The following is a 26543-nucleotide window of genomic DNA, read 5'->3' as shown; positions in this document are numbered from 1 at the left end:
GGTGTCACATACTGCAATAGATCACAAATTAAGGGTTTTTTGTACACATTTTATATTCAAGAAATGATATGTGGAGCATAGTTGCCTCTGGGTGATCTTAAAAGTTTTAATTTAATAAAGAAAAAACTGGAAATAAAACATTGCACCAAAAATACACTATACATTTTAAAAATATTTGTCAGAAATAAGAATACAAAATGGGTAGAAGTTGGGGTTTGGTAGTGCAACAAGAACATAAAACTGGATGTAAATTAATGCTTAAATGATTTTCCACAACTTGAAAAAATGTAAATTCACAGAAGTTGTAAGAAAGGTTTCCATAACAGGATAAACACAGGCTAAAAGTACACTACACTGAGAATAAAAGATGTGTAAAGTAAGTGCAATCACTTTCAAATTTTAGTGAGTACACGTTTTGAGAGGGCCATTTTTATCAAGTTTACTGAATAACCACATACAAAAGACTCGATCTGAAACATTTCAAACTTTAAAATATCTACACTGTTAAAAAACAAATAAAATTGTGAAGTATCCCTGTTATAATACAAAAGCTTACAAATGTGAAATTAACTGATCTTCTCCAGAATTACATAAAAGTTAGCCTTAAAATTTAACTCTGCAATGAGACTCAAATCATGGGTTGAGCAAACCAACCAACATACTACCCATTTAACCTTTGATACTCCATGCAACTAGAAGACATTTACCTACTTCTCTAGGTCTGCACCAAAAGTAAAATTCAAACGAGATTTCAAAAGAAAAAAAAATGTACAAACATAAAAACAAAATAATATTAAATAGTGCAACAAGTGTCTTAAAGTTTTTTTTTCTTTGCTACATAACGCTTGCCGAGGTTGCGTGTCATAATGCTTTGTGATACTCATCCAGACCACCGTTGAAAGGCACCTTATGTAAGAGTTCAAGAAAATGTCTTGCACAAAACTGGTCCCAAGTTATTTCAATGACCCTGTGAAGCACAAATTGGAGACATTGAGTTCTCCTCTAAGGTAAAAACCTTCACCTTATAAAAAACCTATTATTACACATTGAAAGCAGACAATCCACACTCCCAGGATCAACACAAAGTAAAAAAATAAATAAATCTAATATCAAAACATTCTTTACGGAGGCCAGAAACAAACTTTATGCCAGCATGCGGACTGGAGCCTTTGGTCTACTAAATCTCAGTACATACGAATGAGAAATTATTCAACCCCCAATGCAAATAAGGTGTATTGGCAAAACAACAAAAGGGTGTTTTACTAAGTACTAAAGATGCTTGCCATAAAGGTGTTGAATAATTTCGAGACTGCAGAAGTCATTAAAAGAAGCACTTTAAGTTGACTTAGGGAAACCACTTCAAACATTTGTTGTTGAGCTATTTCAATTACTTTTGTTTGATTTGTTCATAGCAAACAGCTGAAAGTCTGTACATTTTGCCAATAAACCTGATTTGCAATGGGGGTTAAATAATTTCGATTAAAACTATAATTGTGACTTGGAATGATTCTCTTCAAACTTTCTCTGCCATGATGCTCAAATCTCACACATACTCCGTTTGCAGTGCGTATTTTGTCCGTACCCATGTTAACAGGTTCACTGCGCTCGAGTGCGGTCCGGCGATCCGTTCAAGAGCGGTGCGTTTACAGCAGGGCAGAGATCGTTTTCACAACGAATCTATTATTGCTGTGCTGCCTGCACGCGCTGAATTAAAGTGACCATGAACTACGTGTGAACACAAATTGAACTTGAATACAAACATTGAATACAATGCTAAATTAAGTCGTAGTTTTTTTGTTATTTTTGGACCAATATGTATTTTCGATGCTTCAAAAAATTCTAACTAACCCACTGCCGTCACATGGGCTACGGTCACACTGCAGGCTGAAACGACCTAATTCCGATTTTTTTGGCCCTATGCGACCTGTTCGCAAAAATGATCTGATTTTTCCACGACAGTCTGAACTACACAGATCCGATCTTTTCAAATGCGACCCAGGCCACTTGGGTATGTGGTCCAAATCCGATATGTATCCGATCTTTTGAAATGCGACTTCAATCTGAACGGCCAGGTCACATCCGACCAGCACGTCATTCCACGCACCTGTAGCTAGCCCAACGTGTTTCTGCACTGTGGGCCGGTGCAGACGTGTCTCTTCCCCAGTGTTGTGCCTGAATGCGTTCAATGAACGATAGTGCATGAACGCGTTCATATACTGTATTACTGCCTGATGAACATTACTGTGAACACGTTCATTCTGGTGTCTGTGAACGTGCGCTCTCTCAGTTTAACTTCGTACAGTAGGGTGCCAGATTTCTATAGAGCTTTCCAGGTGAAAACCAGGCAAAAAACACATGTAAACATGCCTTAAAATGTAGCGAAAAAACACCCAATCTGGCAACACCAGCCACCAGTGTCGCACCGCGGCCGCCGGGGACAAAGCAAGGAGCGCAGAGGACGCGCACTATCAGTTAAGCGGGTTTTATGACGAGGTCGGTGAGGATCGGAAAAATCTTACATTTATGTGCAAACTTTGCCCGTCGATGAAATAATTGTTGTCTGTTTGTATATGGGCTGTGGCAATAATAATAATAAAACAAAAGCTTGCAACATATGGAAAAAAAGAACTGTTCCGCAAACAACAAGTGACGTCGTTGACCGCTGATTACTCTTCTGCGCATGCGGGTCACTTCTGGGTCATTTTCCGTTAACACAGGAGATCACAAAAGGTCGCATTTAATTGGAAATGTGAATGGCCTTGCAAAAAAATCTAATTTTTTCAAAAAATCGGAATTGAGCATTAAGCCCTGCAGTGTGAACGTAGCCATGGACTACTTTGATGATGTCTTTATTTCCTTTCTGGACAAGGATAGTATATAGTGTGTACATTTTCAATGGAGGTACAGAAATCTCTCGGACTAAATCTAAAATATTTTAAACTGTTCCGAAGATGAACAGAAGTCTTACAGGTTTGGAACGATTACAACGATCACAATTTTCATTTTTGGGTGAACGAACCCTTTAAGGAGAACTCCAGACAATTTTAACATTGAGGTCATTTTTTTTGTACATTTGGAGTGCTGTCAGTACAGACAAAAACGGAAAAAATAAATAAATAAATAAATAAATAAATAATCGGTGTTGCCTACACTGTTTTATTGTCTTTTTAAAATTCGCACCCTGTTGACTTCAATGGGGCATGTTCTAAACCTGCTTTTAGCCTCTTAACATCCTTGATTTGTCATTACGAGTGCACAGCCATGTGAGTGGTGTTATTAAGAGTGACCACGGTCAATGTTACTGCAGTAGATGTGAAAGATATGAATAAAAATGATGTTAATTCAGCCAGCTCACATACCTCTATTTGCTTCCTGTTTTCGGTCGAAGCCCACAGTAGTCGATTGTCGAGTTCACGTGCGCGATCATTGGTGAATATCATCTCAAACCTATCACTGTGTGGTGTTCTGAGAATATCAGCTCAAATGGATAGTTCATACAAATCAGATGTTGAACACACGGAGGAGGTTTGAGATGATATTCACTAATCGCGCGTGAGATCGACAATCGACTACTGTAGGCTTCGACCGAAAACAGGAAGCAAATAGAGGTTTAGAACATGCCCCGTTGAAGTCAACAGTGTGCGAATTATAAAAAAAGACGATAACACTGTGTAGGCAACACCGATTTTTGTCTGTACTGACAGCACTCCAAATGTACAAAAAAATGAGCTCAATGTTAAAATTGACCAGAGGTTTCCAAGTTTAAACGTGAATACATCTGTGAAAGAGTGTAGACCTATAACTACTGTGTACAAGTAAAATCACAAGGCTTAAACTTTTTTATATTATTTTATAAAAGTCGCTGATAATAAAAATATCGGTTTGAAATAAAGAAATGGAGGATAAATATGTTTGTGCAACAGCCGTAGATGTTTGCACACTGCAAACACAGCATATGTGAAAGCACAATAGTGCGTGCAGCTCCTGCGCCGCATACAGAGTATGTGTGAAGCTAGAGCACATCTGTGCAGCAAGAACACACCATTGTTTGCGTACTTGCATAAAGTATGTTTCAGGAGTAAAGAGAAATAATGCTTAAAGACTTACCGAGCACAAAGTCACACCACCTTGCTCCCAGAACACCCCTGCTGCTCCTTGATTGTCTGAGCATTTTTGTTGGGGGAGATAGACTTGTGCTGCAACTTTTCCTTTTGTTTCTTTTTCTTCCTCCCTTGCTCTGGCTTTTCAGAGATGAGGGCAGCTGGACTGGGGAGTTGAGCGTCTCTCCCACCATGACATCTTCATTCTCCTCTTGTTCCGAGCCATCATAGAGCTTTACTGTGCAAATGTTACATTCCTCTGTCGTTGACTTTGTGTTTGGGGAGTTGATCTTTTTCAGAAACACCCTGCACTCCTTTAAAGACTCTGGACTCCAAGCTTTGGAGCAGATTCTGTTCTGCTTTGAAAGTTTGGCAATCCCAATCATTTTCTGAGGAGTTTTGACAAGAAGCTTTAATGCATTTTGAACTTTCATGACTGGTCTTGATGTTTTGTCTACCAAGTTAGGTATTTCTTTCAATGATTCTAGTGTCTTAGTGCCTGAAGTCATTGTCCACATCTGCTCACGAAATACTTTTTGTGCCCTATCATCTAATGTTATCCTGGGCCTGGTTTTAAACTTTAGCCTTGCTCTAAGCAGAGTTTTTCTGTAGACAATCCATGTGCCACTAGATCTAGACCTTTGCTGCCTAACGTCATGCCCCAGTTTAAGTGATGTGTGAAAAAGCTTTCTCTTGGCTTTTGACCTCATTGATTTGGACAGCAATTTTTGTGCTTGTTTGTGCATTGACGGACTCTTTGGGACCACTGTAGCAAATTTTTTGACATGTTTCCTGAGCCGCTCTGCTTGTGGACTTGGGCAAACATTCTCTTTGCAATTGGGTCTGCTGAGGTTGTAATGAAAGACGTCCTTGGGATTTCTTGCAGTGGCCTTCTTTACAATTGCAAGGGACTGAGTTTCTGTGGACTGCATAAACCAGGTACAGAGCTTCTCCATATTATAGTTTTTCTCAAAAAGCATTTTAATGGCAGAAGCAGACTTTTTAGGAGAACCATTAAGCTTCTCACAAGTTTTTTGTTTGGGGTCAGTTTTAATCTCTCCTGACTTGGCCTCAAGGACATCTGATACCCAAGTATTGGATATGAGTCTGATCCTCCTAGCGAACTCTTCATTTAAGGTCTCAGGTGATGCTGAGGTGGGCCACCACCTGAAACCCTCATTTGATGAGAAAATGGAGTCCACTGATACTGCAGAAAAATGACTGACAGAACTGACATTCTTGGTCTTTATGGAAAGTGCATTGTCTGGGGGCTCCTCTTGTCTGTTCTTTGTATGCTGGCTGGCCTCACAGCTAGCCTTATTCAACAGTAGTTTCCGTGACCTGCGAACCAATGCACAGGATCTGGCAGTAGCGACAGAATGGAGTAAATGAATGGAGGGTTTCCGCTCTCTAACAGAATGTCTCACTGGCATTAGCTGCCCTCTGTTATTCCGATTATTTTCCTTCGGTGGATCTACTCTATCCTTGTGAATGTCAGTAGGAATGCTGATTTTCTTCTGCTCTTTGGAAGGATGAAATTCAACGAGAAGAGTCCTTCTGAGCAGATGTGAATCTTTTGCATCCCTTTTTATGTGTATCTTTCTTTGTCTTGGTGATCCTGTGGTGACTGTTACAGAGATCCCAGAAATTTTGACTTTGGGAGGTCTTCCTGGTTTTCTTGACACCGCTGTATCACTCAGTCTTTGACATTTTATGTTGCTGCTAGAATGGACACATTTCCTGTCTTCAATAGGCATAACAAAATGAAGATCTTTATGATGATCGTTGGTCACTTGATCACTACTCGTCTTTCCAGAACATTTACATTTACTGTACATGCCTCCATCACTTACTTCATAAACATGTTGCTGTGCTGGGAAATTATCCAAATCTTCAGAAACCACTCTCCTTGCCCTTCTTGATCTTCCATACACTATGGTGATTTTTAGATTTTTGTTTCCATCATCCTTACAAGACATTTCTGTTGTTCTATGATTCACTGCATCGCAATTGGTTGCGTTACCTGTCGAAGAACTTAAGTCTGTTGGTTTGGATTTTGGAGGTCTACCAATGGGACGTTTCACAGACTTAACAATATGTGGTCCTATTTTTTTGGGGCGCCCAGGTCGCCTTTTCACTGGGATTGTATCATGTACAGTTGGTAGTGTTTCTTGGTTTTCACCTTCGTTGTTTGAACAACTGGGCAATAATGCATCAAGTGAAACCACTTTTGGTGAAGTGCAGTTGTTCCCACCACACTCAACAGTTCTACCCAGTGCAGATTCAAGGACTGAATCCTGGAAATGGTCATCAATGGCACTGCCTGCCCATGAGGATTCCACACATGGATCAAACATCTCTCGATGTGAATTTGAGCCAGAGGCAGCTGCTTTGAGTGTATATTTTACACCATCTTTACTCGCCACAGAGGAGACAAACATGAGCTTTATCGGACTATCATATTTCAGTCCAGACGGGCTTGCTTTAGCCTGTTGTGCACTCTCAGTGGTAGTCAAGTTAGACATAGTTTCAGTAGGACTGTGTGAGTCAGTGTTTAGACTGTTGGTTCTATGGCGTTTAGATCTTTTTGATGGTGAGGTGGAATTCTGGCATGGTTTCCTTTTTCTTGCACTCTCTTTATCAGGATTCCTTACATTATTCTTGTGCTCTAAGAGTGGCTCATTTTGGGGTAAAATCGCATATTTCTGTGAAGCCATGTTCTGTGGCACAACACAGTCTTCTTGTTTATCCACAGTTTCAAATGGCTGATAGTCACATTTATCACGTGGTAAGGCATTTTCTTCTGTGAAGCCAAGTGTTGTTGAGGTACTGTCTTTATGGGAATGCTTGGTGAATATACTCTCTGAAAAACAGGCTGCAAAATACATCTTTCGAGGCTCAGTGACATAGGAAGAGAAACGCTGTGGTGGTACAATATTTCGCCTCGACCTTCCAACTTGAACTATCAGATTGTTCTCTTCATGGATTTTTGCTTTCACCTTCTGGTCACTATCGGTTGTTTGTAATTGCACAGTTTCAACTGAAGAAAGTGGTTCCTCAAGACATGCATGTTGGGGTTGAGCTTCTTGGATCACTCGATTATTTGGTGTCTTTTCACTTTGTGGATACGTTGTCAGATTTTCTATGGTATCTTTTACAGGCTCTGTGTAAACTCTGTCCAACTTTCTGCATGTGATCTGTGAAGGTTTAACAGTTTTTAAGCAGCTTATATTCCTTTTAAAATATGATGGACTAAGTCTGGCCAGATCTCTTTTGATTTGTAGGCTTTGTCTTCTTGATGATGGAAGGTCAGGTGACTTGCTCATGGCAACTAAAGTTTCCAGTCTCTTACGGGAACGCGTCTGAGGGGATTGCTGTTCTGTGGCCACATGCTGTTGCAAAAGCTCATTAAGGTTGTAATCTTTGTCAGTACTATTGTGTAGCACAGTTGTTATAATCTCAGTCAAATGCGAGTCATCTCTTGTCTCGGAAATTTGACTAGCATGGGTAAGAAGATTTTGTTCCTTATCTGAGGGTTGGATACTCTTGAGCTTTTCAGTGACTCTATCCATTAGATCTCCTATAAAAGATCCACAATGGTGGTCACTCTCTTTCTCTGCGTGTGTATGCAATCTTACAACCTCTTTGCAACATTCATCAGGAGATCCAACACATAGAGGAGTGTTAGAGTACAAAGCTGTATCTTCATCCTCAGTTCTGTGAGGTAGGAGAGAAGGAGGTGCCATGTTCAGGGCCTTGCAGTCCTGAATGTGCAAGACACTGGACTTGACAGCTATTTTACAGTCCAGGTCCACAGGTTTTGGTGAGAGTGGTGGAGGGGAGGGGCTCCGGCTTCCTTTGCATCTATTATGAGAGTTACAATCACCCTGCGGAGTGATTACGGCACCACTTGTATGAGAAATGTAGGTATGATCACGATGCTGCCATGAGGGTAGTTTTGAGTGAGTACAACAAACAGTGGTGTTAGAACAGATGACTTGGCCAACACATGCCATGGATGTATTTTGGCAGCAATGACCATTAATGTTCCTTATACAGATGGATAGAGGAGAAAACGCACATGTTGGAAGCATACTAGCTGTTCTGCAACAAATGTCAGCAGTTACTGAGCAGTCACTTAATGAAAGTGTTGGGGCTTCATTAAGCATTTTTTTATCAGCATGGCAGCAAAGGGATCCGGCCTTAAACTGTCGACTGTGAGCATCCCGCATACTTAAAGAAATGTTGTAATCTTCCTGCACATCCTTTAAAATGTGATAGAGTAGCAGTCTATGACGAGAGCAAAGCAAAGACAGGACCTTCTCCAACACAGTGACTCTCCAGACCTCTGGAGCTTTAGGATAATCTTCCTTCCCCAGCCTGGACTGGTCTTCCACACTTGGTCCTAAGGAACTACATAAATAAATTAGGTTAAGTCATTACTCAATCACTGACATAATTTTCATGAATGTGACCTGAGCTAATTCCCTCACCTCGTTTAACTCTGTTGTGATTATTAATACATTTCGATTGGTTTAAAGGAATGATACAACCCTACTATAAATATATATTACATAATTATAAAGCTGGCATAGCTGTATTTAAAATCTTGTTAAAAGCACCACATAACATTGCAAGGGTGTTATATCTATACAGAATAACAAATGTGTAAAAGCCACAGAAAAAAAAGTACTAGCAACTGTACATGGAACAACTTTTTATTGTTAACTTGAAGGCAAAGGATGGCGATTGTAGTAACGCTTACACTCAGGAAAACAATGTATATAGACAATTACTTTAATCAAACCTGAATAATTTAGTTTCCTGATAAATCAATGTATCTCCTGACAAATCCAATTACAAACCAACAACATTTGCAGGCAATAAGTTGTCTTTTGAAAGCAAAATACAACTACCCCAAAAGGTAACACAGATTTGTTAAGGGGTGGAGAAAAAGAATGGAGAATGGACAATGTTTGATGTTTTTTTTTTTATAAATTACACTTTTTTTAAAATGTAGAATAGTTAAAAACACAAAGTAATATGCCTTCAGTATTCCATCGTATTACAATCAATTCAATTCTTGCTTTAATTAGCCTTATCCTAATCCTGAAATGTTAAAAAATAGACCACACCAAATATAAATATTTCAGACACAAATAAATGCTTAAAAAGGACCAGTTTTTCCCCATTTTAAGTTGATCAAAATGTCATAACGATTAAATATACATTAACCTGTCTGGGGTAAAAACAAAACATGTTGAGTAACATTACAGGACAAGGGACTCAATTATGCTTGCAAGTGCAGTAAAGCATTTCACATATCAATGTGCAAGAGCATCAAAGTGCTTCAACACAAAACCCAATGCTTCAACCCAAAACACAATGTTTAAACGTCATATTCTGATTACATCAAAAGAAATAACAATACAAATACAATTATATATTAGAATTAGAGGGAAAATTACAAAAATCAAATCTTAGTGCAGCAGATATATGCATAAATAACTGATTGCAAAATTATTAATATCCTGAACCCGTTATGAATATGAAATTACACAGTTAGAAAGGCCTAAACCGGTGATATCGATCCATTTAATGACCCATCTATAAATCAAGCCAAACTGTTTTGTGGGAAAAATAAATATTTAAATTTATATTTTGCCTTTCTGATGTAGAACCTCTGCTGAAACATGCTGTCCCCATAATATGGGAGAAAACAAATTGGCTTTGGATGAACCATATTTGACTGACAGAATCCTAAGGGCCCTTATTTTGATATAAAAGAACCGTTCTAACACAATCATGCTGTTTTTTTTTTAGGATTGTTGTTACCCTGAGAATACTAATGTAATGTTTTGGACATATTATACAGGACACTAGAACAGCAATGTGAAATAATAGGGACCAATATTCTTCATTGGGGGCCTAAAAGTATCCCATATAATGAAAATATGAGAGTGCAGCACAGACAATACATGTATATGATTTAAAGGAATCTGTATGATATTAACACTTACATGACCACCCTTTACATTAAAAGTGAAACTGTGCCAGCAACACATCTATCCCCGAGAAATAGAACAGAAAAATGTAAGTTACATTGGTAACGGTATATAAATCCACAAAACAGATTTTATATATGATCCACAGATGTATATAAATACTTGTTTGTATTTGTTTTTTAAAAGATTTAATATGTAAAATGAATGTAAAAACTACTGGCCTACAGAATAACTGAGCCGTAGATGTAAGAGCAGGCACTGTTAATTTTAAGAGCCCATGAAGAACATTCAGGGTTGTTTGATAAAAGCTTCTAAATCATTCCAAATTTAAGAATATACCAGTAAATTATAAAAGGTTTTTTTTTTTCGTTTTGTTTTTTTGATTGTGGGGAATTTAACTTCAAAGAACAAAAAGGTAAACCATTTACAGAACACTCAACACAACGATAAACACATTAACATTGCATATGGAAATGTTCATATTTCCAAAGCTTCAATCACAAAATTCACATGCTTCAGCTACACTTTTCAAAGCACTACAGGTATACTTGTGAATCAGATATCAGAACTATGCTAAAAAAGATGCCATTGAAGGTCAAGTATATGGCCATATCCTTCATCGCAGGTATGCAACAATAACCTGTATCACAAGTATGTGTGCATCTTTTGTAAAGTGCAACTGAATCTTATATTCCAATTATACAAGCTTTCTAAACTCATTTAAAAAACAGGTCCATGCTATAAATAAGGACTCAGTTAAATTATCAGTATCATAAAGTGAAACAGTTGTATAATAGGTCATTAAAAGCTATAGTAATCATTAACATGAGAGAAAGAAAAAATAAAATCACACAGAGCAGCATAACTACAGAAACTGGACACATAAACAAAGCTTTTCAGAATAGCACTTGGATTAGCCTTCCAATTTCTGTCCCATCATGAAATATGGACATGGAAAAATTCTGATCCAAGATCAGCAGCACCCTACTCTGAACTAGTTTGTTCATGGCGTGTGTAACTGGAGTGGCAAAATGACCCTGAACTGTTTTGGTTACAGAACAGATAATGCAGACAGTTGCAAACAGATAATGCTAAGGTGTCTCTAGTGTGAGGAAAAACAAGGTTATAGAATGGAATTCAAATCAGAAAAGAGAATATAGAGTAGTTCTGATTACTGAAAAAAGTAATAAATATTATTCTATTATTCAGGGTAAAACAAACATTCACTGAGACTATCATCAAGCTTCTTTTTTTCCTGTGCACTATTCTGACATGCATTACGTTGCAACTTACAAAATGGAAAGGGGCAAGACATAAACACACACTTATATACACACACAAAAATTATATATATATATATATATATATATATATAATATTGTGTGTATAGAATTCTAAACATCTTAACTAACCAAAAATAAACTAAATAATAAAATCACTTTCAGTGCAGGGTGTGGGAAGTGTCATCCACAAAAAGCCTGAGATGGTCCAAGCTTTCACTCCAAAGATCTGGCAACAGTCCTGAATAATGTACTTCATTAATACTTAATGAAACTGATATAATTACCACTTTTATACAACAAAACGTACCAATAAGTATTAAGTCCAAAAATATTTACATAGTGTTGTTCCTTTGCTGGAGTGGAAACTTGTACCTATATCTACCCATTGCATATATGGTTAGACATCTCCCACTGGCGAGTTAAATTAGATGTTTAATCATGCTGTCACCAGATGTGCCACACAGACATCACACTGTTGATAGACATGAAATTAAATGACCAGTCGCTACAAAGACTAATCGGTGTGAAAGCTGCATTCAACAATCATTAAGCTGAGATTAGCTTATGTATTAACAAAACCTGAATATTTCTTAGTTTTAAAACTGTAATTAACTTAAATTCAACAGTGCTTTACAATATTTTAAATATATATTCATAGAGATATCCACAGTGAAAACCCTGAATAGATTTTTTTTAAAGGCATGTTTTGTGACTTGATAAAATGTACCATTTAACCTGTGGTTGAGGATTCAAGTGTATATTCCAAGTCTGAATGAGGTCCTGACTGCAAAAACAAAAACAAAACAAAAAAAAACCTTCTGTTGGCTGTAGTTTAAGCGGTGTTTTTGTTAAAACCATCTCTAGGAAATAGTTGAGGTTTTGGTTTTGAGTTAAGACTGTTTGTAGGCAGTAGATGAGGCATTGGTTGTTGTCCCTGACTTTCCGGAGCCTGAGGTTGCCGCTTCAACAAGGCGGAGCTTCTTTTTTGGTGGGGTCTTGAGCATGCCTGTTCGCTCTTTGACTTTGTACTCAAGGGTGCTGTGTGGAACCCCATAGACACCCTGAGCTTTTGACACACTCATCTTCCCACTAATCACCATGGCGATGGCCTCCTCCAAGATATCGTGGTCATATTGCCGATAGCGGCCCCGCTTTTTCCGTGGCTGCTTGTCTCGACGGTCATCATCTCCAGTGTCAACCAGACTTCCAGTGACGCTACCGCCAACACTCCCATTCTTTATGTTGAGACACAATGGTGGCACATCACCCTGGAGTAGACGTGACTCAAGGCCTGAGTGGCTTTCGACCAAGCCCTGTTTAGGGAGAATGGTCTTCAGCTTGTGGAAAGCAGCGGAGCCATCAGAGCCTTTGTTGGCTTGGTACACAGCATCCACCAGTCCAGCCAGATCCAGCTGGGCTTTGGGCTGAGCACTAAAGCGTACCTGAGGGATTCGGATATGCACAGCTGGCCCAGTGGCAGGACTCTGAGGAGATGTGGCTGGCTCGGTGCTGGCGAGAGACCCGCCGTTCTGCTCCCGTAGCTGCGAGACCATCCTCTGCAAGGTTAAGTGGTGAAGGTATGACGAGGCAGTCACGGCTGCAGGGAATTTCAGCTCAGTGTGCTCTGGTGACATAAATTTACATTTTCTTACTTCAGATTGCTCGGACTGCGAGCGAGCCCATGCTGCTACCTTCTGCAGGATGAGTCGAGTGTCGTTGGTTGGCCAAACCGACTCGGTCTTCGGCGATAAGGCCTCTGTCTGGAGCTGTAAGGTTTTCTGAGGTATCCCGTATAGTATGGCTGCTTTGTGAATGTCTAGCGATCCAGAACGAATATCTTTCAAGGCTTTAGAGAGCAAACCCTCTGCAAACTCAGAGCTGCGATCCAAATAGTCCGCTCTGATTGGTCTCCTAAGGGGAGGTGGGTGGGAGGATGAGAAACGAACGGGTGAGCGGACCAATGACAGGACGCACTCAGGGTCCACTCCTTTACTGCCTTGTCTTATGGTAACATCACTCGCTTCTCAATTGTCTGTATAACACAAAGCCTTTGTAAACACTTTGTTTTTGGCCTTAGGTTGCAAACGATACTTCTTGGAAGGACAGTCTCGTCAATTGTGTGGAGAAAGACAAGCGTCTATGGGAGTACTTCCAGTATCTTTGCAATGCAGATGCATTTTGTAAGACTCAGGTATTTACTTCTCACGTGAAAATACTGCATAAATCAACGAATAGATAAATAAACAAATGAATGAATACAGGCGGCACAAAGGAACAAGTAATGTCCCTGACTGCTGGCAAACGTGACGTTACCTTCCAACAAGTTAGAAAAGAGTCAACCCTTTGGCAGTGCAACAAAACAACCACTAAATTATACATTAAAAACATCAAAATGTATGAGGAGTAAAATTTGTTCACACAAAATGATCAGATAGGATACAAATGAAACAAAGATTTTTTTTTAAATAAAAAGCATCAATTTCTACTGGGTCAATTTTACCAGTTAAAAGACCATTTCTGAACCCAAATTGTCTTTGGCTAGGACAAGGACAAACGGTCAAACACACCACTTGGCAAACAAAACAGGAAAAGGAGAAGTACTCACCCTGAAACTTTATGTTGAGAGTTTCCATTTTCTGAAGATGCGTTTTTCTTAGAGAGGTCAAGTACTCCATCTATAATGAGAAGTAATCCATGAAAAATGGCAATTACATTTTGATTCAATACATTTTGAGAACACATGCACAATATCAAATATTTGCACACTCTGTAAATTCACAGTTGGGTTCCTTCCAGAGCAGGGCATAAAGCTGTAGTCTGGCATTTTTCCTCTTTGTTGCTATCTCTGTTTGAAATCTGCAATTGCAGTCATTCGCGGAATTATGCAAATTATTAACACCCTCGACACGGCACAGCACGGATGAACACAATGTTTGAGGAGACTGCGAGACTGTCAGTCACCGCGCCGGTGTGGATATTATTTTTGGAAGTATGACCAATATAAAAAAATTTACCGGAAAATGTAATCTGAACTAGTAAGAAGCATACACTTTTGTTCTGGTTCTGACATTGATTAAATCTAAAATATGTGACATAATGACTCAATGACCCAAGGAAATCCACCAGTACCACTAGAATTAAAAACATTATTACAAGCATAATGTTTTGCATCGAGCTAAGGCAAGCAGATAGTTTTGAACACTGGCTGGTGTAATGTATTTTCTCAAATATGTATTTTGGATAATTTTAACCCCCAAAAAATCTGCGGACTGCAGCTTTAATGAATAAAAGTGAATAGACGGTTAGGAGTGGGAATCTCTAGGCACCTAGTGATTCGATAACTATTCAGAGGGCTGCGATTCGATGCTAAAGCGATTGTCTGAATTTGTGTGTGTGAGACTATAAATACTTTGCTTTAAAAGTACATAAGTAATGACCCATAAAGAATTAACGTACAATATATTTTATTAACATTGCAAAGGACCAACAGGAAAATAAATGTGTGCCTGAACTAGCAGTATACTTGTAGTTAATTAATAATATAACAACGACCGATACAGCTGAGTGTTTTTCCTCCTCTGGGTGGAAACGTGTCATATGGCTTCTCATATTTATCGTGTTTCAGAAGTATTTTAGTTTTATTCTAAAAAGCTTACAACTAGTGTGGCTCTTGTACAGCTTCTTTCCCCCGTCAACTTCAGAAGCCGAAATATTTCCACACGTCAGCTTTGAACAAAGGTGTTTGGATTTTGCACTCAGCCATCGCGTCTCTTTTTTGGGCACGCCACAGAGGGTCCGGGCACTGCATTTCCGCGCTTCAGAGTTCTGTCTTTCGCGTTCCGTCAATATTTTGTTATTATAAATATATATATATCAGGGTTCCAGACTGCGACCATTTTTTGAGAATGTGCAAGTTAAAATTTTATGTGGTCGCATATGTGCGAGTGGACGCTCGCGCAACAGAACGGCGTTGTATCAGCTGCTGCAGCCCGTAACTTATGTTCAAAATGAACAAGTAGGCTACATCAGGAATCCATTTTCCAAAACGTGTTTTTGACTTATCCTGAATCACTACGGTACGCCTATAAAAAGTGTTTATATTCTGACTATTTTATCGAGGTCGACTCAATAAAAGTCGACTCACTTGCCCAGTGCCTGCGTAACTCGTCATAGACATTAATGGAGAGAAGTAGCTCCGGCTACAGTGTTCTTCTGCAAGACACGTGCAGTTTATTTATTGACGAACGTAGACGTAACACGCATTGCACACTGATGGTGGAACGAGCCAATTACGAATTCACGACTTAAGGCATATAAAAATGAAAATATCTCACGAAACATCATGCCCCTTCCTACATCTTTTTAGCAGTTAGATGAGCGTAATCGCTCGACTGAGGAAAAGGAAATTATTATAAAATGCAGAAGGTAAGGAGTGTGAGATTTCTGGTGATATATTACAGGTATTTATGCTGCAACCCAGAAAGCCTTTAAAACCATTAAAACCACTATTCATCAGCATGTCGTCCCCTTGGAATTTTAAGGTTCTATCTGACATTTTTGTCAAAATTGAGTTATTCACATTTTCTTATTCTGTGGCAATTTATTTACATTATGTGATGTGTTTTGTACATTTTGGGTCCCTGTTATTTTTATGTTTGAAAGAAACTTGTTCCCCATACACATTTTCCTATATGGAATGCAAAAACTTTGAAGCTCAATATCTCAAAACTGTTCAGAACGCAGATAGAACCTTATAATTCCAAGGGGACGATGTACTGATTAATCCCATGGCATGTAGCAAAAAAAAAAAAGGTGTGACCAAATGAAATGAAAAAAAAAAAACTTTCTCAGTTGGTCGCACCAGTTCAACCACTGGAAAAGTTAGTCTGGAGCCCTGAATATATATTTTTTGGGGGGGAAATTGATTTTTGACATTTGTGAATCGATTCAGAACCGTCCACGCCGGCATCGCGATGCATCTAAGAATCGATTTATAACCCCATCCCTATAGGGCATGAATGAGGATTATGAATGAGGATTAATTTTTGGTGCTTACCTTGCAAGGCCTGAGAATCTCGACTGACTGTGAGGTCCAGGGGCCCATCAGTATCTGGATGTTTAGGGAGAAGCTCATTGTTTTCACTCAGGCCATTCAGGCCCTCATGAGCCTGGCTTTTACATGCATACTCTATGGCAAACCGCTGAATCATCTTGCGCATCAACTCCTGCGCTGCCAATGGTATACTGGAATCGCAGCTCTGAGGGAATTCTGGGAAATTGATAACCACAGGACTAGTTGAAGATCTCATGCACTTGCAAAACACGTTCCTCATGTAAACATCAAAACTGCAAAGGATTTATTTTACTAGCCTTGTCAGGCCAGTGGTTAAAATTTGCACTTGCCCCACCATAAAAAAAGTTAAATAGGTCTATATAAAAAAAGGCCTTGTTATTGTTTTTGTTGTTATTAATTTCTTTGTTTTTTAGTTTGATTAACATTAAAAACACAGACAGCCACTTTAGGACCTAATGCACGGATCTAATATATTGTTACATGCGTTTTATTTCTCAGCCGTTTATGTTTAGACTGTTTATGTGGATACTCGCCAATACTGGCATTTTGAGGTCATTTTGTGTGAGCCTAGCCTGGGTTTCCCCATACTGCCTTGTCGCAACGTGATTATATTCATGCTGCTAGGCAGTCTGGATACCATGGTCCAAATTTTCGCCTCATCTAGGGAACCAATCACAGAACAGGGAAGCAATTTGTTTATACCTATGGACCCAACATGGCAGCAGACACGAAGTTTTGAGTTCTTTCGAGTCTTCTTGCACTTGATTATTTAAATGGGCTAATGATAAACTTTTGTGATAACGCTGCACTGTTCAGTCAACTATCCCGAGCACCATTCACGCTGGCTCCGGGCTATCAGGCAGGCTGTCCTTATTGTCGAGCCCTGAATGTAGTTAAGCCTTTTCATGTTGCCATCTTACCTCTACAATTTTATATGGATCATGGTTCATATTTTTGGATCATGACTGGGGCTTTGCATCACCAAAAATCTGACAATACAATGTGTATCATGATACAGGTGTTACAATACAATATATCGCAATTCTATAAGGATATATATTGCAATATTTCTTGTTTTTTTAGGAAGATCTAATTTATATTTACAAAATCCCACATTGCTATGATCAGATGCTTTCTTAATTGTGTTCTCACCGCAATGCTTTTTTTTGTTATTGAGAGGAAAGCGTGGAGCACAGATTCAATGCATTTCAAAAGTATTGTACTTTAGCATGGTTTATTTTGCAAACAACATGACTTGTTGATCTCCTTAGTGGTTTCATTATAGTCCACACTTCAGCTCTGAACACTGTGGCGGGAGCTAGTATTATTCTATCATGTTGTTTGATAATGCTAATGCTAGCGATGCACCCTTGTGCTTCTCCCCGTCACAGTGCACGTGAATAGATATATCATAACCCTCATGTTGAAGACAATTGTAGTCCAATTGACCCTTCGCAGGAACTTTGATTGACAGGCGATCTGACCAATCATAACGTACCATTTTTGTCCAACAAAGCAGTCAGGAGAGTTAGGAGATGAACATTGGAGGATTTGAACTTGATGTCGGTTCCACGGTTTAAAACAATATTCCTTCTTATGTTCATTCATGTTTATTTGATGCTATAAATAAACTAGAAGGAAGAGATGATCGGTTCACGAGCAGCTTTAACTGAAGCTCTACAGCGATCTGTCAGACACATTAAAGTGCCACAAAATTATATTTTTGGTTTAAATTTCTTTTAAAAAAAATGACAATTTGAAAGTTGACTTTGTTTCATATCAAAAGTAACCTGGTCTGTCCTGTCTGTCAGCGCGGTGTGAGTGTCCTCTCTGCTCGCGATGTATTGCTCACGGCGTGAGATCGGCGTAGCTTATCGGACATAGCAACAGTTACTAAAGGGGGGTGGGTCTTTGCGAACGGTCATTTGTAGAGTATAATACGTGTCAAAATACTTTTGCTCTGTATGGATAATGGGAATACAAATTTATTTCTCACCCTTCTTTCGAAATACAGAATGGAGGAATCGGTCTGCTTGGCACTGGAGTTTATCAGAGGTGGACAGGCCCTGAGGTGGGGGGGTTTCAGCAGTGGGTGGCGACCCGGACACGGCCACAGCAGGAGGGTCCTATGTGTAAAAAAAAAATAAAATAAAAAAAAAGTTACTGACACCCGTCACATACATCCCAAAGTGTTGATTATAGTCTCACAGGCTTGAGTTGTGATCCATTGGAATGAATTACACTGTATGTGCTTCAACTTGTTTAACCATATATTATAAAAATCAATACTGCATTAACAAAAACCCAAAGCAACAATTGCTAAACACAGAGAACTACTCATTCTATACAAATGTCAAAACAAGCCTTTTCTTGCCAGCTAAAACCCCCAGGGTTTCCCATACATTCATTCATTTATGGCGGCCCACCACAATATCAACTGACCGCCATGGATTGATTTTCAGAATTTTTTACTATTTAATATGGGTAAATTTTTATTTCATTTGTAGAGCTGTGTGCAGCTTGCTCCCTCCCTCCCACTCTCACAAACTGACAACAGAACCCCTCCTCTTCGAGCACGATCTGAAATTCTGAACCAAAACATGAGGTTGCGTTGGAGGACGGATTGTTGCTGGTGCTTATTGCCCCAGAGTTGAATGTATAGTATAGTATAATGAACACTATAACTCTGAGAAGTTAGTCTATGTTAAACGCTGCCGCGTTTACATTGCAGATTTTAGAAAAAACTAAAACACATATTTTGGGCAACTATACTTTACTGGAGTAATTATTTTTCAGCCGACCTTTTACTTCTACTCCTTACGTCCACGCAATTATCTGTAGGCTACTTTCTACTCCTCACATTTTAAAAATAGCCTCGTTACTGCCATTTCATTTTGGCTTGTTTTCATTTCTGCTTGTCATCGTAAAAAAAAAAAAAAAACCTATCCAGATAAATCGCGCCATCCGGAGAGACTGCTTTTGATTGTGGTTGGATGAGAAGTATAAACTTATACCATTTCGACACCCAATTGGTTTGTACGCGGTCCATCGCACGTGCAACATTGTTGCCATTAGCTATATCAGAGCTCTCAAGTGGCACGCATTGAGCGTCACAGTCACTCATTTCGGTCTTTTGTATTTCTCTCGTGGAAAAACTGTTTATAGTATATTTAATATACAGCAGCTGTGGCCAAAATGTCTCTGGCCGCACCTCTCTCACTACGGAACCGGCAGGAATTAAGCGCGTCTCCCCTGGAGTTCTGCAGTCAAGCCTGCCACTTATCAGCCAATCAAAAAAAAGAAGAAGAAAGGGGCTACACAATAGCAATCAGAAAATACCACTATTGTATCTGGGTAAGATTTAACACAACAACCAAAGGAAAAAAGTATATCCTGGAATTGTTCATGTGATTCTATCACTCCTGCTGCCTGTCTTCAAAACTTGAGAGCCCTGCTATATAATTGAGCATAGTACATACCAGGAAGGTATCAATCAGGATTATTTATTTTATTTTTTGATTAATCACTTGGATTTAATCAATCATTTTGACAACATTAATGTTTAATGTATATGACAAGACAACCATACAAGGGTATTTGTTACTAAGCCTGCCCTGGGGACACCAGCTAAGCTTATGTACATTCATATTCCAATAAAAGTTATTGATAACATGCCTCTACGCGGCCTTAACTTTTGTTCTTTATGCACCCCCCTCCCCGGCCCCCAAACACCACACCACCGCAAATAGAATCTAATTCTGTGGGAAACACCGACCCCATAATAAACATCTGTTTGTGGCTTTTGAGGGTTGACTTACATTCAGTTTCTCTAGCTGCAGCTTGCAAAAGGAGCAGTTTGCATCCATGGACCAATCATCCACAGCCTCTGGTTCACACTCTGAGGGAGAATCGGACGAATAACTGTCAGTAGCTGTTTCCGTCCACCAATTTTTGTGTGCATTTTGGGATATTGCATAAAAAAATAAATTTAAAAAAAACACAGGACAATCCTAAAATGCACATTAAAAAAAATGTATGCACTCAATTGTAGCGATACATATTTGAACTGATAAGATGATGCAAAAACAAGAACATTTTTCACACTATAAAAATAGAGCACTTCTAATATGCAAGCAAATTTAAAAGCGCTTGTTAAGTGATGGTCATTCTCTTTATTCACTGTAAAGACAAGCTTCAGAGGTTTAAAATGACACCTATTTTGTGGTGGGATATAGTTCACCCAAAAATTAAAATTACTCACCCTCATGTCGTTCCAAACCCGTAAGACATTCGTTAATCTTAGGAACACAAATTAAGATATTTTTGATGAAATCGATGGCTAGGGGGGCGCCATTGACAGCTATTTAATAAACACTCTGAAGACCCAGAAAGGTATGAAAGACATTGTTTGTTTGTCCATGTGACTACAGTGGCTCAACCTCAATTTTATGAAGCGATAAGAATGCTTTTATGGGCCAAAAAAATTAAATAAAGACTTTTTTCAACAATTTCTTCTCTTCCGTATCAGTTGGGCTCAAATTTCGACGCAGGATTGTGCATAATTTAAATCATTCCCACAGGTCTCCCACTTATAATGTGGGAAATTCCTGAAAACATTGACTCACTTTAGCATGTAGGTTATATTAGTAAAATTAATCCACACAGATTATAAAATCAAATCAGTCATTTTCAAAACTTTCGCAATTTCACAAACCACATGAGTGATTCACAAGGCAATCGTTCAGGCGGCGATAATACACTCACGTTTCAGAGTCGGGATAGACGTAATTGTCATTTGCATAATCGTAATTCTACCCAGTGTTATTTTACATTTAATTACTTTATTCAGTCTCTGTAGTACTATTTCTGAATACTGGTGTCAGACCTGAGCAAAAACGTTACTCTTTATAGGTATCTTTATTCTATTGTATTTTTTGTTCTACTTTTTTTAATTTAATTCAAAGATTGAAATCAAGCTTCCTTGTGTTACGTAAATTCTTAAGAACAAAATGACCCCATTGTAAAAATGCAATGATTGGGCATACATTAAGATATAAATGTAATAAAAAAAATAGCGGAGAGCAAATGGAGAGCAGGTTGTGTAGATGTCATCGGTGCCAAGCGATCCCTACTGAACAGGAGTGTGTGCTGCATCGATCGTGATATCATCCCACATCTTGAAAGTGTAGAGTTACAAAGTTATTCCCGAATCGGTCTGTCTTCACAACGATCTGCCCAGGTCTGTCGGTCCTGGGCGAGTCCCATCCAATTTTGTCCTAGATCTTGTCGTAGCAAGTCGAACCATCGTGTTGCAGGGCGCCCGCGTGGCCGCTTGATGACGATCTGCAACCAGACGGTGACTTCGCGCGTCCATCTTTCGTCTGTCCGACCTCAATGCTAAGCGTCGGTCGAACAGGGTGATGGTAGTAGCGCAGTTGCTGTTCAGCTCCTGCAGCAGGGCCACATGCTTGTCCCCGATGCCTTGTTGTTGGAAGACGAGCAGCACGGTGTTGATCTCGACCGAGTCGAAGGCCTTCTCGATGTCGACGAAGGCCAGGACCAGCGGCATCTTATACTCTCTGGCCCGCTCGAGCAGCTGGTTCAGTACCTGCACATGGTCCATGGTGCTAAAGCCAGATCTAAATCCGGCCTGCTCGACAGGCTGCTGTTCGTCCTAACAGTAAGAGCAGGTTCCTAAACCTGTATGCTTTATTTACGTGCTTGCTTTCATGTTTCAGAGTGTCTCCCCACTGGTAACTCCTCACCATTAAGCTCTATGATAATGTGAAGGTATGAGTGATACATTCAGGCTGATTGGATTACCATCTATACATGACACTTATGCTTATGAGATCAGGGCTGGAGAAGTCTGGTAACGAGCTGAATCCTGTGCTTCATTTACATGCTTTGTTTCAGAGTGTCTCCACTTTTATGTAACCCCTTTCCTTGTTTTAAGGTATATGAACAGTCTGTATTTTAGTTTAGTCAGACTTGGCTAAGATTTTTGGACGAAGCAGACTACAGCGATGCAACAGCAATAAAGAATCCTACTTAAAAGATACACCCAATTCTTCTAGTCTTAGCTTCTGAGTTTCCTACACTTTAGTAGAAAAGGTTCACAAAAGATTAGATACTTCAGATGATGAGACGACACATGTATGCGTCATCACCACACGCATGGTGGTGCTCTCGTAAACGCGTGTCGTAGAATGATACGGAAGAGAAGCAACTGTTGAATAGTCATTATTAGGGGTCTTTTGGTGCACAAAAAGCACTCTCGTCACTTCATAAAATTAAGACAATTGGAAAATGTAATGATTTTCCTACCTTTCTGAGCCTTCAAAGTGTTAATTAAATAGCTGTCAATAGAGCCCCCCTGAGCCATCGGATTTCATAAAATATCTTAATTTACGTTCCGAAGACAAAAAAAGGTTTTACAGGTTTGGAATGACACGAGGGTGAGGAATTAATGACAGAGTCTTGATTTTTGGATGACCTATTCCTTTAACCAAGTGGTTAAGTAATCTGTTAACTTGGTGTCAGCAAACCATCCCCTCCCCCACCACCACCACCTTGGATTTAAGAGGTTATGGATAATGATTAATTTATCGTTACATTTAAACAATGATTGATTATGGGAATTTGTGTAAATCGACATCCCTACTTTATTGCATTTATTCTGCACACTCAGAGGCACAATTCATTTATGATGGAGGAATTTTCTTCCTGGATTACAACTATTTTTAATCACAGATATTTTGCGCCAATTTCCCAGGAAGTGATTCCCAGGAGTGAATTTGTTCTCTTGAATACATGGAAATGGTGCTTTATTCACAAATGTTTTATGTGACATTCCAATTTTGTGTTAAATTCGCAACTTTGGATGGAAACATAGCTAGTGTTTAACAGGTATAAAGCTCAACATTGAGATTATGAGAGAAAGGAAGATTCTTCTAAGATAGAGTACAGATCATTAGCAGTCGTAACTTAATGGTTATAGAGTCAGACTGGTAACCGAAGGTTGCAGGTTCGGTTCAATACCACCAGGAAATGACAGAGGTGCCCTTGAACAAGACACGTAATACCCAATCACTCCCCCGGTGCCGCATCAAAAATGGCCCCCCACTGCTCCGGGTGTTTGTGTGTCCACGGTTTGCATTGTGTGTGTGATTGTTCACTAGGGATGGGAATCGAAAACCGGTCCCACTCGAGAACCGGTTCTAAATTTTACAATCCATCGATATTGTATTCCCTCGACTTTAACGAGTCCTCTTATCGATGCTCCTGCTGTGAGTGAACCAGCATGTAGGCTACAGACAGTGAACTCACAACTGTCCTTTTTGTCCTTTATCAAGCACCATAGCACAGCGTCCAAAGCGTTTTTTTGTACCACCAAAACTTTATTTGATCAGTGAGAAAAATTGTCTCTCTCTGTAGTTATGAACCGCTCCACTTAATGAGCAGGGAGGGAGAGATAGAGAGAGCCCCGGTCGTGCGCGCGTACTCTCTCGCTAAGGCTTCACCGTCTCAAAACTAAGCGCGGTCTTGCTCTCTCTCTCTCTCTCTCGCACATGTAAATCAAAATAATCGACACGATGGTAAGGTCGGGAGACTAAAGTTTCATGTGGAGCATTCAGAGATTTGTTTTTCCTGAATTATCCCTGAGTGTGAAGTGCTAAAATAGGCCTACGTTGCCTTATCTTCTCTGAAAAGCGTTCCGCACATTCAGCTGACAAACCAAACTTCAAATAATTGGAAAAAAAAAAAAAAATCCAAAGATGAAATGTTTTCTGTGATGACACATCTTGTGGGATGTCCCAACCGCCGGGATAATCATACAACGCGCACACATCCGATAATGACATGTTCAATCAATTCGCGAACTAATGACTCATTTGAACCGATTTGTTTTAGTGAATGGTTAAAACAACTGAAATGAACTTCCAACACTGAACTCATGGGACATTTAATCAGTGTATAATTAATCGTAACACTTTTCAATAAGGTTCCATTTATTATATAAATTACATCAAAAGTACAGTTTGCTTAGTCAAGTGTAAGGTTTAAAACAAATAAAACCAATTGTTTTTCCCTCAAAAAAGCATAGGCCTATGACTACTTTCTCACACAGTGCTATCAGGAATCGATAAGAGAATCGTTAAAGAATCGGATCGATAAGCAGAATTGTTAGTGGCATTGATATTGATAAAATCTTATCAATTCCCATCCCTATTGTTCACTGCTACTTACTTGAATGGGTTAAATGCAAAGGACAAATATGGGATATTACCACACTTGGCCTTCACGTCATGTCACTTTCACTAGATAAATATTATCTAACAAACACTAAACTCACCATCAAATATATTGAGGTCTTGCAGCAGCCTTGGTCCATATATTCCCTCCAGTATACTTTCAAACCCTGCAAACAAACACAATACCATCTTATCTGTATGAAATCCCAGAGTAAAAAGTGCTCTAAAAAACACATTATCATAAACCTACACAGATGTTTTTTATTATTATTTATAACATTGGTTAATATATGAATTGATTTTACATCCAATATATTATTCTATCAAATGCCAGCAAAAGCCAAACACTAACTGCACATTAAATCACTAAATGCAAGACAGAAGTGCATGCCTATATAATACAAAATGTCTGGTGTTTCTACTGCTATGATGAAAGGATAGAATTTCATTGTATTTTATTAAAGTTCACTCATTGCAGATCTGTTGCACATTCTGTTAGTCATTGTCTGTACCACTGATCCCCTTCACTGCAGCTACATTTACATTAAGACAACATTCAAACAAAAGCTCACCCAAGAATGTCACATGTCGCATCAAATGTCTGTATTTTCCTTCAAGGCCTTAACATTCTCGACTGGATAATACAAACCTTACAATTTACAATCTGTTAAACTGGCAATTCTATTCTACTCTGACAGTAAAAACTTACTTTAAATTCGATTAGTTTAATTAGCACAAAGTTAATATATAGTTTTTTTTAGATTTTGCTTGCAACCCTGTTACAGCACGATTATAGTAAATTAGCCTATAATCTAGACTGACTGCAAATGTATTTAATGGCAAATTTTTATTATTATTATTAAGGGTTTCAAAACCTGTGTATTTTGTGTCACCCATGTGTATTTTTTTATTTGTGTAAAGTTACCGTTAACAAATGCATGGCGATAATTTTACATAATCTGAGGTTAAAATGATCAGTTTATGCCGCAAACAGTCATGTGAATGTGTGGATTTAACTCACACTGGCCACTGTAAACTCGGCCAAACATTTGTCAACACCTGTTTTCCCAATTTTTAAAACAATATCTATTCACCTACTTTAAAAAAATGCACAGCGAACGTTCAATACTTCATAAAAGACAAACATACTCTGCAGGTTTTTAAAACTGCACTACTTTTAGACATATTTTGTCAACAATGAAAGGCCAATGGGGAAATTACCATATAATTCACGAGAGAGATATTTAAAAGCCGGACCGTTTTGATTCTACGTTAATACGGTAACGTTAATACAAATACACCGTCATTTATACATCGGTATTCGGCGCAGAAAAGGGTCAGTGAGTGCAATGCTAACTCGGTTATCGAGGAATCAAGAAGTCAAGACAAAGAAAATGGAGCCGGTGTTGGCCGTTTTTTTCTGTTAGCAACAAAAGCTACCCAGGGCTCGCGCGACAACGACTCTACGTTAATGATATTTTTGAACTTGACACACGCTTGCTTAGCAACTCCATGAGCTAACAGTAACAGCGGCTGGGGGAGGGAGCTCCGCGAGACACAGGCAAAAAAGAAACCGAGAGCGAGACTGCGCGAATGGTTGCCCGAGAATGATACGTCCGCTTATGGAACCACACAAATATGGCTTTTCCGAGTACGAGGTGTTCTGATCTTACCGACACAGTGGATGAGTTTGTGTCGCCACGAGTCGAGCTCCCGCCGGAATCCTTTTCTTTCGACCGTGCATTTGGAGCTCCGGCACTGGGTCGCCATTCTGTCTGTCCACCTTCCCCCCGGCTCTGAGTGTGACGTCACAGCACGTCATCCAT

General features: G+C 39.2%; 1 protein-coding gene across 2 annotated transcripts; it reads right to left on the bottom strand.

Annotated features, from left to right (window-relative positions):
• Nucleotides 1-813: 813 nt before the first annotated feature.
• Nucleotides 814-26543, bottom strand: lcorl (ligand dependent nuclear receptor corepressor-like). 2 transcript variants are annotated; one of them, XM_039693605.2, is made up of 8 exons: nt 26391-26543; nt 24819-24884; nt 20281-20360; nt 18459-18588; nt 16445-16657; nt 13994-14063; nt 4108-8513; nt 814-967 (listed from the first exon to the last, which is right to left on the bottom strand). In XM_039693605.2, exons 1-8 carry the CDS (start codon nt 26485-26487, stop codon nt 954-956), a joined length of 5076 nt encoding a protein of 1691 aa, XP_039549539.2. In that variant the 5' UTR covers nt 26488-26543; the 3' UTR covers nt 814-953. The 2 variants fall into 2 exon arrangements, with proteins under 2 accessions (XP_039549539.2, XP_039549549.2); XM_039693615.2 differs by lacking the exons at nt 814-967; nt 4108-8513 and adding an exon at nt 12171-13299.

The sequence above is a fragment of the Pimephales promelas genome, chromosome 6 (assembly GCF_988280905.1).
Source record: "Pimephales promelas chromosome 6, fPimPro1.hap1.1, whole genome shotgun sequence".
NCBI classification, from domain to species: domain Eukaryota; kingdom Metazoa; phylum Chordata; class Actinopteri; order Cypriniformes; family Leuciscidae; genus Pimephales; species Pimephales promelas.
This window is presented reverse-complemented; position numbering and strand designations above follow the sequence as displayed.